We start from the raw sequence: 16,702 nt of genomic DNA on the forward strand, positions 1-16,702 counted from the left end.
GGTGAAGCCGATAAAAACTGGAACAATCTAAACAACAAGCTGAGTCTGGTGGACACAGATACAACAACCACAGAAGAAACATTGGCAATTAAAACATACCTCTAAACAACCCAATTCAAAAATAAAATAGAAACAGGAAAGTAGAAAGCATTTAAAACATAACAGTAATATAAAAATAGAAGAAAAATCAACATTACAAAAAATTAGTTCTTTAACATTGCCACATCTCTAAAAAGATCAAGACAGAAACTGCATTAGAAATAAAAATGTACGCAATAACTGATGCTAAGAGATTAAACAGAAGATTGTTATTCTGAGTGAGCAAATTCCTATAAAAACTCAACTTGTCAAATGAAACAAAGAGTAATAGAAAACTTAATTAGTTATATATTTAATGCAAAATTGAATCCCTACTGAAAAACTTTTCCAAAAAGAAAACTGCAGGATGAGATAAATCTGTCATTGAATTCTTCCAAATTTTTAAATATCTAAGGTAGAAATGATACCAGCACCACATGAGAGAATACTTTCCAATTTGTTTTATGAGGCCAGCATATTCTTGATACTGAAACTTACACAGACTGTATAACTACTGGCTAATCTCTCTCGTGCTACAGTGCAAAAGATCATAATCAGAGCACTAGTAAATCAAGTCCGTAATATATGTTTTATCACAACTGAGCTGGTTTAATCCAGCAATGCATGATGCATTCAATATTCAAACTTCAATGTCAATCACTACATTAATAGAATAAAGATGAAAAATCATTATGATTACCACAATAAATGCAAAAAAGGGATACAATCCTACACTCAAAGTAACAAAAAAACCCTTAAAATCTCTTTAAAAATTAGGAATAGATATACTGGATAAAACTTACGGGGTTTTTAAAATAACTTCTAAAGCCAACATCGCCAGGGACAAGATCCAAAGCTGGGCCACTCAGACTGAGCCTGTAACCCAGCTTTTTTCTACACACAACACACTAGCCCTGGTCACGAAATGTTTTTGTTCACATACTGTCTCTACAAAGGTTCTGGAAAAACAACATACTCCCTTGAACAGTTTTAAATTATAGCTCAAATATTTAATTATAGGTTTAATGGTTGTAAATGACGTCATTTCCAACATATTGCATATGTGCTTTAAATAGAATTCCACCAAAACCTGGAATTTATAAAAATTTATGGGAAATGCCCACCATATAATCTAATGGCAGAGCCAGTCCTCACTGTCAAACCAATCAGCAAAAATATGACTTATTTTCTGTTAGAAAAAGTCTGACTTTAATTTTTAATTCAAATGAATGTGTTATTACATAGCCCAGCATCAACCATTGTTGCTTCAGAGCTTTCAGAAAGACGGATGATAGCGCTTCACCATGAGCTGGTCAGCTGGTGAGGCGTACCCCCTGCCCCACTGCTTTTCATAGGCGCGCTTCCGGGGGGCTCTCCCCGGGGAGACAGGCCTTCTCAAAGGGTCCCTTTCGTCCTGCACTCGGGAGATTTTCACCACCCAAAGCAATGCTCCATAGCAAGACGGGAGACAGGAAAGGAGTATGCCTTTATTTTATAAAATGGGAGACGGGCAATTGTGAAATGGGCGTGGAAAAAGAAAGCTAGCAGGCTTCGGAGTGTTCTCCGACACTGGGTTTCAGAAAACAACACTTAGTGAAGTGGAGAATCAGGTATTTGATTCCCACACAAGTGCGTGTACCCACACCCCCCCTTGGGAAGCCTTCATGCACTACAGATAACTCAATTTGAAGGCTACTACAGTAGGTTATAATCCTGCGCTTTAACAGACATTTTTTTAATGAAATGGACAATTTGTATTTTAACAAAATTTTTAATCTGATTTTAATTAATTGACTCTCAGGTGTAAGCAAACGATGACACCTTCAAAGTGGGCTCCGTCCTGGTGGCTGTTTTCAGACAGGGACCGTGTACAGGACGTGAGGAGGGCTGTCGTGGCCAGGGACCCTTTCCTTGGCCCCCTCCACTCCTCCTTACCCTCCGATCAGCTGGCCCGCCATGGCTCTCAGCTCAGCGACTCAGGGCGTCAGCACTGTGCCTCCGGGCCAGAACTACCCCCGAGGTCCCCTGGGACAGACTTGCTGCTACTGGCGGCCCAGCCTCCCGCAGCAGCCAGCAGCCGCCTGGTGCCTGGTGCCTGCTCCTCGGTCCTGACACAGCGCCCCGCCTGCTGCCTGGCCCTCACCACACCCCACGCCCCAGCCGTCCGTACCCCGAACCGGCATGGCACCAAGGAGCATGGACTAGGCGAGGCCTGTGAGGACCCAAGCCAAGCCAAACTAGGACAGCCTGGTGCCTGATCAAAGCCCCTTTGATGCTGCAGTTTTTTTGGTTTTTTTAAATTCTTTTTTAGTTTTTCAGAAGCCCTTTTAATCATTAGAACTCTCTTTCCTGCTTGGCTGCTCTGGTTTTCCCCAGAACCTCGTGGAGGTCAGTAGGTTCAGCGCCCTCGCCCCGCAGCACCTTTTTGCCCTTGCTTCCCACCCCAGACGTGCCTGGGGAACTCCAGGGCTTCTCGGAACACAGCTCTTACGGGTGTCACCAGGCCAAGTTCCCCAACCTTGGGACAAAGGCAGTTGGCCAGCCAAGGGCCACCAAGCTCACCCCAGCCTTTGTGATGCTGGATGAGGGCTCCTGTCCTGGGTCCCGAGGTCCAGCAGGCACGAGGCCCTCACAAGCAGCTCTCTCAGGACCCCCAGAAGCAGCCTAGAGCTCACAGGCTCGCCCTCCTCTGGCTGGTGTGTCTCCTCCGGGAGACACCCATTGCTGCACTGAGCCAGCGTGGGAGACCTTGGGGCGCCACCCTGCGCCCCAGGCAGCAATTCTGCCTCTGAGCACCCTCCACCCTCTACCTTCTACCCAGAGTCAGAGCTTTTGAAAGTATCCCAACTCGGAGACGGGAAAAGGGAGTGCGACAGAGCACTGCCCAGACACTCGGAAGACCTGACCTTAAATAACCCTGGACTGGACACACGCTTAAGAAGAGGGGAAGGGAGAGGACCCACTGGTTCTGGGTAACACCACAGCCATGGGTCAGGGGAAAAAGCTCCATTGACACAGAGCGAATGGGGAAATGCAATATTAATATGCTTAGGGTAAGAACAGCGATTTTCCAAAAATTATATTAATAATAGGTTCCCTAACCCCTCCGCCTCCTAGTGAAACGCCTGACCTGGGGGTGGTCTTGGGGACCCTGATGCACCTATCTCCTCAGTTGCTTGGGCATCATCCGGCAAAGCAAGAAAGGTGGCCAGTTCGAGTCCTGCTCAGGGCACATGCCTGGGCTGCAGGTCCTGGTCCCAGGCAGGGCGCGAATGAGAAACAACCCATGTTTCTCACATTGATGCTTCTCTCCTGCTCTTTTTCCCTCCTTTCCCCTCTCTCTAAAGATAAAAAATCTTAACATTTTTAAAAACTTTTTTCCAGTAATCCCAATACCTCCCAACACTCTCATCTGATTACTTTGCCTTAAAAATTACTGAAATAATAGAAGCAATCAGAAGCGAACTGCTTTATCTTCCCACCACAAAAATCTACTAACTTACCTGTAACTATAACCTTGTCCTCTGCTTCTCTACTATAAAAAACAAAACAACAAAAAGCAAGTGCCCTGCTCCAATCAAAGCCCAATCCCTGAATTTATGTTCCCTGAGTTTCTTTCTCCTGTTGTTTCATTTTAATCAACCATAATTCTCCCTCATGCTTAAAACCCTCCCCAACCCCATGTCCCCCACCAGCTACCACCGAATTCCTTTGCTGCCCAGTGCACTGAAACCCCTTTCAAGAGCCGTCAGATACATGGCTTTCCCTCTGCTTCCATTTGCTCCTCATCCGACTCCAGTTGGACCCTTGCCTGCATTGCAGACACATTGACAGTCTGATATTCCTTTCTGCTGAAGCGTATTTTGCTCCCTGAACATCTCCTGGTTTTCTTCTCCCCCACTTCCCACTCTCCATTTCTGGCTCCCCCTCCACTGTTCAAGCTCTGAATTTTGGATGCCTCCAGAGTTAGCTCTTGGCCCTTTTCTCTTTCCTAACGACACATTTCCTTTCAGAAATCTCATCTAGTCCCATGGCTATGCCTACCTGTAAGCTGATGAATCTGAAATTTGTCCCTCCAGGCCTAACCGTACCCGAATAACTAGCGCGTGCTGCGGTTAGCGCATCAGCCGCCAGCCGCCCCAGACTCAGCCTGGCCAGAGCCGACTTCCGGATTCTCCCCGCTCTCACAGTCCTCCCCTCGTTTAACTCCAGCTCAGTGATGGCGGTGCAGCTGAGTAACTGCAACTAAGAGTGTGCTCTAAAGTCAAATGATTTGGATCTCGCCGCCAATGATTTGGGGATGGTCACTTGCTGGCCATGAGACTGCAGACCTGTGCCTCCGTTTCCTCCTCTGTGAAAGAGGGATAATGCTACCTTCTTTGGGTGATGATTAAATAAGATAAGCTGTGAATCCTGCTTAGGCAGTGCCTGAACGCAGTAAATAATAAATATTATGTGTTGTTATTCATCTGGTTCCTCAGTCCAAAACCACAGACTTCATCCCGTGACCAACCAACCTAAATTACCACTCAAAACACTGTTAGTCATATGTTTATTTTCTTTATAATTGTTACCAATATCCGAAATAATCCTATTTTACATGTTTATTTCCTGACTCTCTCAAATTATGATGTAATCTCCATGACAGCAGACACACTGTCTTGTTCATTGTCCTATCTGCAGAAACTGGTACCTGCCACAGAAGAGATACGGGATAAATATTTGTTAAAATGAATTAATGCGTATACTACCAAAACAGTCTATCAAAACAAAAGACTACAAGTCTTAAGGCTTTTGTGCTTTGATAGAAAGCAACTCCCAACTCCCCTTTCTTTAAAAACAAATACCTATTCAGTGGCTTCCCAAAGCCTACAGAGTCAAATTCAAATGATGTAATAAGCCAGCTGAAATGCCCCAACTCTCCATTCCAACCTTACTTCCCACTACTCCCTCACTCTGCTCCAAGCACACGCCTTCGAGCTTTGCTGTCTCCCTACTCTGCCTTCCACTGTTTCCTTCATCTAACATGCCCCCGCCTATGAAACATGAAACAGCATCGCTTTTGGAACAGCTCAAACGTCTCCTACATGAGTGATCCTTGACCACTCCCCTTTATCAACAGTAATCTTTCTCCTGTGCCTCTTTTAATACACTTAAATTCTGCTTAATTTCTTGAGGGCAGGAACCACATATTGTTCATCTTTATTGTTCCCACACTCCATTATACATATATAATTCCCACATCTCTATTATACATGATATTTATTGTGCACATTAACTATTTATTAAATTGACTTTAAACAGACCTCTTAACCCAACCTCTGCATATATGACTAGCAATAAAGATACACTAGAATTTGCATTAGAGATGATCCTTGGTATGACATATATGAAAAGGCAATTAATAATCCAAGATAAGTCAACTGGTTGTCAAAAATGAACACCATAAATTTTATAGGCATTAAGAGAGGGATAAGCCAACAAAAGATGGCATGGATGAGAAAAATATCTTTTTAGTGATCATTTGCAACTTTAAAATTAAAATTAAATTAGCACTACCTATAATGCATCCTTTCTGTCTTCCACATGATAATGCTGGCTCAGAATCCTTAAATTAAAACCACATACTTGAGAAGGCATTACTTAAAGATGATCAGGGAAAAGACAAGAACCCCATAAAACTTTACTGTAGCACTAATAATTCCTAAAGGAAAATGCTACGAGTAAATTGTTAACCACAACGCCAAGGGGAGGGAGGCCCTTTGCGGTTTACCCAGAACCCATTCACTCACCTCACATAGACCCCTAGTAGCGTTGTCTACACTTCCGTTCCACAGCCCATCTACCACAACAACCCCACCAATGCAACGACCGGCTCACGGACAGACCTAAGACTTAACTGTGCACATTGAGACTGGAAAGGAGAGGTTCTGCGTGTTTCCTTGAAAGGTAACACCGCGTTCCTCTTGAGAGGGTTATAGAAGCCACTTCTCTCTCTCCCCGCACCCAGAAAAGGGTCAGGGTTAGGGTTACTACTAATGCTGCAAAATAACTAGCCTGCCATCTTCAAAAGTGCCAAAGTCATGAAAGTTGAGAAAAATCTGAAGACCTCGTCCAGACGGAATGACACTAAGGCATGACATCCAAATGCAACATGTGATTCTGAACGGAACCCTTTTGCTCTAAAGATATTATCAGGACAACAAACAAATCTGAATTAGGTCTAAGGATTAGATGATAGCTCATCCGTATTAATTTCTTGATTTTTATAGTTGCATATGATTATCAAAAGACTAGAAAATACACACAAACGTATTTGGAAATGACAGGGCATCAAGGAGGCACTTTATTCTCATGTGGTTCAGAAGGGATAACATTATATTGTACTTGCAAGTTTTCTGTAAATTTTAGATTTATATTCTAAAGGAGAAGAAAAAGACTAAGGAAATAGACAAGGACCGTATCATTAAAAATTCATGCGCCATGTTAAGGAGTTTAAATGTCATTCTGAAAGCTTTCAGTAGTCACTGTGGGATAGTAAGCAGGATGTTGACATGAACAAAGGGTCATGTTTAGTAAAAGTCCTTCTACTAAACAAAGGCCCTGCATGTGTAGGACTCACAACATTTTCAGTTGAGGGGCACATGTAATAATGAGGTTACAGATTACTTAGCAGTCATCGAGGGGCAAAAAAAGTATGATTCATAAGGCCAGTAAGATCCAGGAATGATGTCATATGTTTAGATACATTTAATGCAGACAAATCAATTGAGCCAGATGCACACAGAGGTTGAATAAAATCAGGATAAACCAAGAGCTGCTAAACTTAACTGGGATTACCACAGGAACACAGCGCCCCCCGCCACACACACACAGAGCATATAATCACTTCATCACAACCTTAAGCAATGTAACTCCGCAATGGACTCCTGGGAAAAAACTGTCAGCTTAGCTTGCATCAGTCAGAAATGGGATAACACCTTACAAAGGCATGCAGCAAAAAGGCAGCAGTAGAAATCACCCTACACTTTCAAATGTTATTGTAGTTTTAAGCATAAATTCCAGGAAAAATTTTGAAAGTATGGAATAGGGGAAAAGCTTTATGATAATCATATCAATATTTCAGCTTCACCACATACCTCAGTTTGTAGTCTGTTTCTGAATGTTTCTTAGTTATGATTTTTGATCAGGCAAAGCCATAGTTAGCTAGCAATACAATCTCAAAGCGGGGCTTTAGCCACCATGGGCTTTTCTTAATCTTTTCAAACAAGTAATCGCAGGACAGAGCATTTCTACATAAATGCTTGACAGCTTTTAATATTGCCTGAGTCAGCCTGGGGCATTCCCCTAGCAGTAAGCCAGATCTCAAAGGATGGGATTCTTGTTGTGGTAAAACAACTATGCTGCTTTGACAAAACCCTCATAAAATGTAATTTGCTGTGTTCTATTTCACAGCCAGGACAGCCTCTCTCTCAAATTCTGTACCAATTCTGTAAGAGAGGTAACTGAATTTAAAAATGATCGAACTCTACTGAAAAAAAAAACATCACTAGGTTAGCAGGAACATCTTTGCAAACCAGCTGTTCCTCTTAGAAAGGTTCCAAAGTCAAACGACTTAGGCAAATGATACAGAAAACAAAGTTAAAGAGATTGCTGTACTGCAGATCTTTTAAAAACTCTTCTCTGATAATGCGCTTTGTCCAGTACCACCCAGAGGGGCGCAATGAACTGTTTCTCAGTCCTACCTATCCACTGAACCTTTCATTTCAGAAGATTCATTTTTACCTCTTAAAGTATAGTTTAGGAAACACCAGTGTGCAATGCTTATTTTCTTCATACTCACTGTCAAACCACACGACATGCATTTATGGATGCTGCATAATCCAAAGTGAGCAGCACATCACTAATTTTTCATTATTATTATAAATGAAATGAAGTTATTTACTTCTTTGCATTAGTACATTTCAATTAAACTTAACCAAAATCCAGCATATTAGTTCTTTTACCATAGGCTTCACAGAAACACCCCCCACCCAAAAAAAAAACAACAAAACCCAGAATGGGGAAAAAAAGCTGACAAAATTCAACTATAAATCACCAGGAAAAAAAAAAAATTCCTAAACCAACTTTCAATCTTTTGGCAAAATAAGCTGCTACTACTACTATGCTCATTTTTTTACAGATGATAAAAGAGGTTAAGTGACTTCCTTAAATCATCCAGCTAAATACCAGAGTCAGTCTGAACCCAAAGCGCATTCTTTACCAGTATATTGACTTAGGACGGGAGTGTTTCAGGTTGAGGTATTCCGCTTATAGATCTTCACCATGGAAACTCTGTGTAAATTAAGTTTTAGCACTAAGAATAAAGCGAACTGAATGGAAGGGGTTTCTTTCATTGATTAAGCCTACAGTGACATGTAAGCAATCTGAAATAAAACTCAAAAGTAAAATGATTACACATGACTGAACTAATTCACATGTATTTTTAAAAGATGTTTTCATCCACATAAGTAGTACTTTTGAGCACAGTTAGATTGGGAGTAAAAGGGATGGTGGTATTGGGGAAAAATTAAAGGAAACAATAAATGTATCTCAGGAGAGAGAGAGAGAGAGAAAGACATTTATCCCCCTAAAAGCTATTTGTCTTCAAACAGTCAAGTTGAATTACCTCTGTTATTACCATCCGCCACTCTAATGCCCACAATACAAGTTTATAATAGTCACAAAGTTCTAACTGTTCACAAAGTGCTGAAGCAGCACCAATTATACATGGTTTTCCTCTTTAATGAAAGACTGCATTTTCTGGTTCCTGTATGCAACATTTAATAGGTGCTAACACTTGAAACCCACAGCGTCACAGATACAATGTTATAAATAATGGTAAAGTTCCCACACTAGTCCAAAAGTCTGAAGACAACAGCTTAGCTAAAAGTTGTAACTTTAAACAATATAATACTGAACACTACAACAGATTCTAAAATTGTCTAAGTCCATGATCTTCTCCTCTTAAATGTTACAAAGTAATGAATAAAGTTGTTTCATATAGACAATAGTTTTGCAACATGTTACAGCTATAGTAACTAAAGCTATAAAGCGAGAGTTTCTGTATCCACTATGAACACCTATACTTGAAAAATAAGTTTAATTAGAATGCGAATAGGTCATAAACAGAGTCTTCTCAGTAACTACAAGGATTTTATAGGTTAATGGCACTGGTTTGTTATTATATCTCATTTCACTCTACTTTATATGGCGCTTTCCCTAAATGCCCTTTTCACCGGCATCGCTCTTGGGCTACTATCTGCCATGATTCAGTTTATTTTTCAGTTCACATGACTATTACACAGAAGAGAGGTAAAAGTCCACTACCACTAAGTAAAATATAACTTATTCAGATTTGGATTCTCTCTCCAAACCACACAGTATCCCAGTTTCCCTCAAAGTTCTCTCTTCGAAGCCTGACACAAAGAGCACCATGGCATACTGAAAGAGAGGACATTCCATGGGACACTGATTGCCAGCCATCTTCCAGATACTCTGCAAAAAAATGATTCCAAGTCATATACATTTTATAATTCTAGGATAACCTGCAGTATTTTTAATGTTTAATGTTATTTAAAATAGTTTCCCAAATTCATTTAGGCATGTAAACCTTCTCTCCCACTCTCCTCCCCAAAGCACCTATTAACATCCCATGGGTTTCCAGACACATTTTGAAACTAAGGAGGGGGGCCCAGAGTGAAGAAGCCCTGACTCCAAATACAAGGAGATCAACCATATGAGGAAGAATTAAAGGACAAACATGGAGACTACAAAGTGGGGACCCAGGTCTTCTGCCTCCTGTTACCGTGAGAGCCCAGTGGTGCTCTCTCCGATGGCAGGAGATAAAGCAGCACCAGAATGGGGGCGGGGGCGGGGGCGGGGGGGGCTTTGAGGAAGGGGTGTTAGACAACAGAGGGCCAGCCACTCCCACCCACGCCCTGGAAAGAGAAGCGGACACTGCAGAAAGGGAGTGTGGAACTCCTGGCTGAGAAGAGCAGTTCCAGAGCTCTGAGCAGATATCAGTGGAGAAGAAAACACTGACCATGAAAACAGTGACGACAAAACACAGCCAGTCATGGGTCTGGGATAATCTATACTAGTAGTGGGGCCATTCAAAAACAAAAATCATTATGGAAAGAACTGTCTGACTCACTCAGATACAGTAAATGCAGCCGAGCAATTCTTGGTTTTAGCTACCAAAATCTTAAAGTCACTCTCAATGGCAGTTTCATGTGTAAAAATGGATGAGAAAAATCTACAGAACTAGCAAACACTACTTTCTCACTTACATCTACTCAAGAGTTCATGAGAAGTAACTAAAAGATAGAACCAAAAAACTACTGCCAATGTCTATAGGTCATGCAGTTATTCCTCATGTTCAAGCTTACCCAACTCTGACAATCAATGGAAGTCAGCAACCAAGAGCCCAAAGTCAGAAAAGGAAAAGGAAATGAACCATCAGATACAAAGGAGGGAAGTTAATTCCTCTGCCCATTAAATTCTCCTAAATTAAGAATACCCAACCATTCACAGATCAGACCAAAGCAGCAACCCAGGAAAACTACATTCATTCATGTTCATGTTCTTACTCTTCTCTCTCCCACAGCCCCTCTCTCCAAGTATCTTGTCCCTGCCTAACCACCTTCTCGTCATTAGATTCACCAGGCTGTGCTTTTTGAAAAAAAGACCTATGTCTACAATCTTTTCGCTGTTAAGACAGTCCACATATTTTAGCTTTAAGCTTCACCTACACTAGAGTTTCAAACACTTTTGATCCCAATCTACAGTAAGAAACACAAGAAAACACAAGTTGTGTATAACGACACTTAATCTTTTTCTACACATGATGTACTTGATATTTTCTAGTCTAGTCTATTTAATTTTTAAAATGCTGGTTGGACTTTCAAACTAATCAAAACCAAGAGAATGAAAAACAATGAGCTACATATATTATATAACACACTGTGAGTAGTGTACCAAAGAGAAAAGGTTTTATAAGAAAGGTTTTGACTGCCAGAGGATAGTACAATAAAATATTAATTTGTACCAAGTTCAGCTATTTTATCATAAAATAACCTGAGCTTGCTATGTAATATTAATCAAATCCTAAGAAGTATGGGACATTTCATAAAGTTTGCAACATATTATGCTATTTGTTTTTAGACTGCTATGCTAAAGTATACCTTACATTTCCACATAAAATAAACAAATTGCTAAAATTTTCAGTGTTAATCCTGACATCCCTGTTTTCACTCACAAAGCAATAGATTCTTAAAAATAACATTGTGTTAAATCAAATCACTGTATTTATTCACTATTGTTCTTAAAATAGAATATTAGGTGGCTGTTATAAAGGAAATAAGTCCCCAACCTTTATTTCTGATGATATTTGTAAAGATCCTAATTGAGAATTTAAATAAAAATCATGTTTAAAAATAGTTTTTATCCTCACTGTAGGACATGCTTATTGATCTTGGAGAGAGGGGAAGGGACAGAGAGAGAGAGGGAGAGGAACGCCAATGTGAGAGAGAAACACCGATTGGTTGCCTCTCATATGCACCCTGATTGGGGACCCAACCAGCAGCCCAGTCCTGTGCCCTGACCCAAAATCGAACCCACGACCCTTCACTCTACAGGGAGGACACTCCAACCAAATGAGCCACACTGGCCAGAGCAACAAAAATAATCGTACTCATCTGTGTTAAATGAACACGTTGACAATTTGGCATGATTAATAAATTCTACTCAGGAAAAGCTAATAACAAGGACCAACAGAAGTGAAGACCAAAGTATACTAGAGAGGATTTAGATCCTTCTAATCAAGCCAATATCACTTCACTTAATCGACCCATATGAGAAAAAAATATGAATCTTTAAAACTATTCTAATGAAAGGAAAAGTTTAAACCACAGTACCTGCAGATACACTCTAGTAACAAGTTTATAAATTCTTCACACTAGTGTGTGTGTGTATGTATACACTCAATAAGCTGTAAAGTTACTGTTATTTAGGGTTACTTTAAATAAAATATTACAACGTCCAAGATTCAGGGAGCATCAAAAACCAGTCATACACATACCAATAGCAAGAATGTTTCTTTCATGTTGAGTAATACTACCTTAACATCTACTTTTTAAGTAAATTGGTAAAAAATTACCTAAATTCCAATTCCCCATTTCAAAGTAGAGGGCAGCCAAGCCAATGAAGAACATACTCGTTTAGTTATTACTAGCAAAATCAGTTTATAATGTAAAAGTTATTTTTACTTTACAACTCTGTTGCAACATTCTAGAATTGTACTACGGACATCAAAACTCTAATTTTATGAACCAACATACAACATAATCATTTCAACAACTTAAAAAACAAAGGTGACAGAACACAGTCTCTCTATTCTTACTGGATATAACTGGAAAACGTTATTAAATTTAAAAGTGACTATGGCCGTAAGGAAGTTTTGTCCCGGTACACTATTGCTCATTGGCTTAATCCCCTCTTCCTCTCTAGAGCTCTGTTTATTTTCTTCCTCAAGCCATTAGCGCCAAGAGCAAGGACTGCTACCGAACACATATACACCTCACTTAGAAGCATCAGTTTTCTCATTGTCATGATAGTGTAATGAACAAAACATTAACTGTAACAATGTAAAAGTAAAATGGACCATAATTAGAAATAAAGTGAAATTGATGGAAATGAAGCAAGGTAGACAGAATCTTGGCTGACTTCTTTTTTAAAAGTAGCCTATCATCAGCATAAAAATAAGGAATATCTAAATGACACTTTCATTAACACAAAGACCGAACAGAAATATACAGCATATAGCACAGAGTATTTAACTACTACTGCTCTCCTGTTGCAAATATTGGGTTTTTCAAAACTCAAACTAAAAACTATCACTTTAAGGCAAATCTAAGTTATCAAATTTAACCTCTGTAAATTTCCATCATAGACCAAAAATAATGATTAAAAAATTAAATTGAGGACCATTCACTATCTGGAAATTTCATTAATCTAATTGTTTTTATATAATGTTAGGTGACAAGAAAAAAAAATAGGACATTTCCCCAAAATGTTGTAATGAATTCATGGATGAAGAACAGCTGACCTATTGCAATACTTAATTGAAGAGACACATTTTTCAATAACCTAAAGTCTCAAATAACTTAGAGGCAGTAGAAGTACTACGACTTATGACATTTCTTGACAGCTTCTCCACTCTTACATGTCTTTTCTTACTCCTGACCCAACTTCCGTGGGTGAGAACTCCCACTTTCAGCATCTCAGACTCCCAACTTAGAAATGCCTGAGATCTAACAGACACTGCCTACCGGCGAAGCGCTCCAAATAATTCCTCCAAAATGCTAATCTCTTGTTCTCCATCACTGAGAAACACAGCAGACCACTTAAAAGACTACATTCTTGTCATGTCTTTTCAGACTCCTAACGAGATAAAATATGAAGCATACTACTGAAACCTAATTTGTTTTAAATCATGAAAAGCCTCTGGTTTGAAATTATTTAAAATAAAAATGAAGTGTATTTGGCCAAATAGTTATTTGACTTTTGGCTTATTTGGCTTAAATTAAATTTGTATAAACAAGGGGTTTTCTAATATATATGAAACAAAACCCAAGGAAACATATTCAGTGGAAAATATAGATAAATTACTCTGATAATACTACACAGCAAAATATCTCAGAGCATAAAACTACTATGTAAACTCTTAATACCAAAAGGTAACTGAGCATATGGTTTTTTCTCGTCATAATTTTGCAGATAAGAAAGGACAGATACTAAATGACAATGCAAGAACTGAAACTCTAAAGGTACCAAAAACTTCTTTAAATCTCAAAAAGAAAAACCATTAAAATTTTTCTAAATTCATAAAACATGAGATATAAAGCTACACAAGCTTTATAAAATATTTTATTCCACATATTAAAATAAAAGACATAACAAAACCAGTACTGAAGTCAAAATTATTTCACTCTTAAGAAAGAAATCACTTGAAAGATGGTTTAGAATTCTTAGATTCTGAATAAAAGCCTGGTAGTCTGTTTTTAAAAAACCATACTATTCATATTTTTATATATGTATATACACTGTGTGTATATGTATATACACTGTATATATATTCAGTGTGCATCTACTGTGTATGTACATATATATAAATGCAAGCAATGTTCAATGAGAGATTTACCTGACAAGCTAATTTTTAATATATTTCTAATTTAAAAATTCAAAATAATCACCAATTAACTTTACTTCAGGAAAATAAGGCTTACTTGGGAACCGAGACACTTTTGTATCAGAACTTTCCAACAAACTAAAATTGCTAGTATCCCAAAAATACAAAACACAGTACTCCTTTGGCTAATAGCCTTGCAAAGCCAATGTACCAATACAGGTGTGGGTGATGACGTGTATTCTTCCAATAGAAAACAGCTGGATGTTTGAATGGACTTGTCACATTGGATACAGAAGAACTTCAGCCCAGCCTGCGAGCTTGAAGGTCACACGGGAGCGTCTGCCCTCATCACTGATCTACTGCACTAGGGTTGCTCTTCTAAATCCCATCTATATTTAGGAGAATGAAGACACAATTCTAACCACTTTAGATCTTAATTAAATGTAAAGTAAATCAAACTTTCAGGCAGGAGCTGCTCCCAAACATTCTTTCCCAACCACTGTCAACAAAATTTTTAAACATGTATGTCATGTTATCTTACAAACATGACAATTTATGGAAAGTCCATGTTCAACAGTTTTTTTGCTTGAACTAAATGGAGATGAAATAAAACCCACTGATCACTATCTTCAAGTTCCTGTTGACGTAAGATATTTTAATATCTCCTCCCATTTCCAGAGTGATCTCCAGAGTCTGGGAAGGAATGTTTCCACTAATAAATACCTTTCCATTGAATATCTGTTATACCACCAGCAATCATCCATTTTTGCCTATCACAGAATTAGTCATAAGCTCTTACTGTTGACCTAAAAACATTAAGTTCTTTCTTGTAAATTCCACATTAAATAGCACATTTGAGGAGCCTGGTTGTACTCTTGGGAAAATATTTACCAAAAACTTGGGGGGAAAAATCTTGAATAATGGGTATCTATTATCTATTGTACATATTTTTAAATATATACACCATATAATACCTATTATAGTAAGATAGCATATATACTACATATTATATGCTGTATATTACATATATGTTTATGTACTCAGAGTTAACTCATGGTAACTCCCTTTAACGATTAAATCGTAATATGGAGCTTGTTTGTTTGTTTTAACCCAAACTTACCCCATTCTAGGTATTCAAGAATATTCTTCTCTCTTCTCAGCGGAGAATTATTGCATTCATCATAAAGGCAGATGAGTATATCCAATAACGTTTCCACACTGAAGCACTGCCCATTGGTCTGAGCCGGCCCATCCAAAATAAACTGCTCCAACTGCCGCAAACGCACTTCTCCAGACATGTTGGCTTCGATTTCTGCTGGATTTCCTTTAAATTATTATTAATGACTCCTACTATGATTCTTTGAACCTAAAGTTTAAAAGGTGTGGTTTTAAAAACAAACCACTTGTTATTCAAACAACTGTCACGCAATGCCGGTGCTGAATTAAACATCTAACACACCGGTACCCTCACTTAACTGAAGCGTCTTCAATTTCGCACATATACATATATTCTGAGGGATAGTTACCATAAAATATATATTTGATACATTTTTAAAGAATACAATTAATTCGTATGTTTAAATAAAATAATAATTAAAAGTACAACGAACCAAAGAGTCAACACTTCTTTAAGGGGGGGGGGGGAACTCTTCTCCTTCATTCAAAATTCAACTCGTGCAACATAATCCTGAAACGAATCCGGTTGCATCATTAATGAATTAAGTCCGATCTGCATCAGCAATTCACTTCCCAGGAAGAAGGAAAACAGAAAAGGGAGGAAAAAGCCAGAATGTATGTAAGGGGGAGGGAAAACCAAAAATTCGGCTGCAAATCCTCCCAACCACCGCTTGGATGATGCATCAGCGGCAATTTCTCCAGCGGGAAGGGAGGGGGCGAGTCCCTGAAGCAGCCCCTCGGCCCGGAGCACGCCAAGTCTTGCCCGGAGGAGGCTTTTCCTTTTTCCTTCCGAGCTCCTGCTTTTTAAGGCTTTGCAGTTAGTCCCATTTCCAACGGCTGCGGAGGACAACTCTTCATTTTCCTCCCGGCTTCTCCCAGGGGCCTGGCTGGCGGCGCGGCCGGGGCTGGAAACGCGGGCTGCGGGCGGCACTGGGCGCCGGGCTCCGGGAGCAGCGGCTACTTGGCCGCCCGAGCCCGCTCCATGTCGGTGGTCGCTGGTCGGCCGGCCTGGCCCGCGCCGGGCGCAGAGCCCGGTCTCCCCACACCCGCACCGCGGCCGCCCGCCGAGGCTCCCGACGCCCTGGAGCGGGGGTGCTTGTCGGGATTCAAAGGACACGGACGGCGGCAGCTGCGGCGGCGGTGCGGGCGGCTCCAGCAGCTACTTCTCCCTCTTGTTCACACCCCCGGGTTAAGGGCATCTTTCCGCGGCGAGGAGGG

The 16,702-nt window shown here is 40.0% G+C and overlaps 1 protein-coding gene across 7 annotated transcripts in view; it reads right to left on the reverse strand.

The window, feature by feature from the left end:
- CDC42BPA (CDC42 binding protein kinase alpha) overlaps positions 1-15,957 on the reverse strand; it is a 168,915-nt gene extending 152,958 nt beyond the window's left edge. For 6 of the 7 annotated variants that reach the window (XM_054576674.1, XM_054576669.1, XM_054576668.1 and 3 more), the window contains exon 1: positions 15,429-15,912. In XM_054576674.1, the coding sequence (XP_054432649.1) occupies positions 15,429-15,606 (178 nt within the window). In that variant the 5' untranslated portion in view covers positions 15,607-15,912. The other variant, XM_054576675.1, reaches the window with a different exon arrangement.
- Positions 15,958-16,702: the final 745 nt, after the last annotated feature.

Source organism: Pteronotus mesoamericanus, unplaced genomic scaffold (assembly GCF_021234165.1).
Source record: "Pteronotus mesoamericanus isolate MK-2021 breed Mesoamerican mustached bat unplaced genomic scaffold, CSHL_Meso_final contig_347, whole genome shotgun sequence".
In the NCBI taxonomy this organism is placed as follows: domain Eukaryota; kingdom Metazoa; phylum Chordata; class Mammalia; order Chiroptera; family Mormoopidae; genus Pteronotus; species Pteronotus mesoamericanus.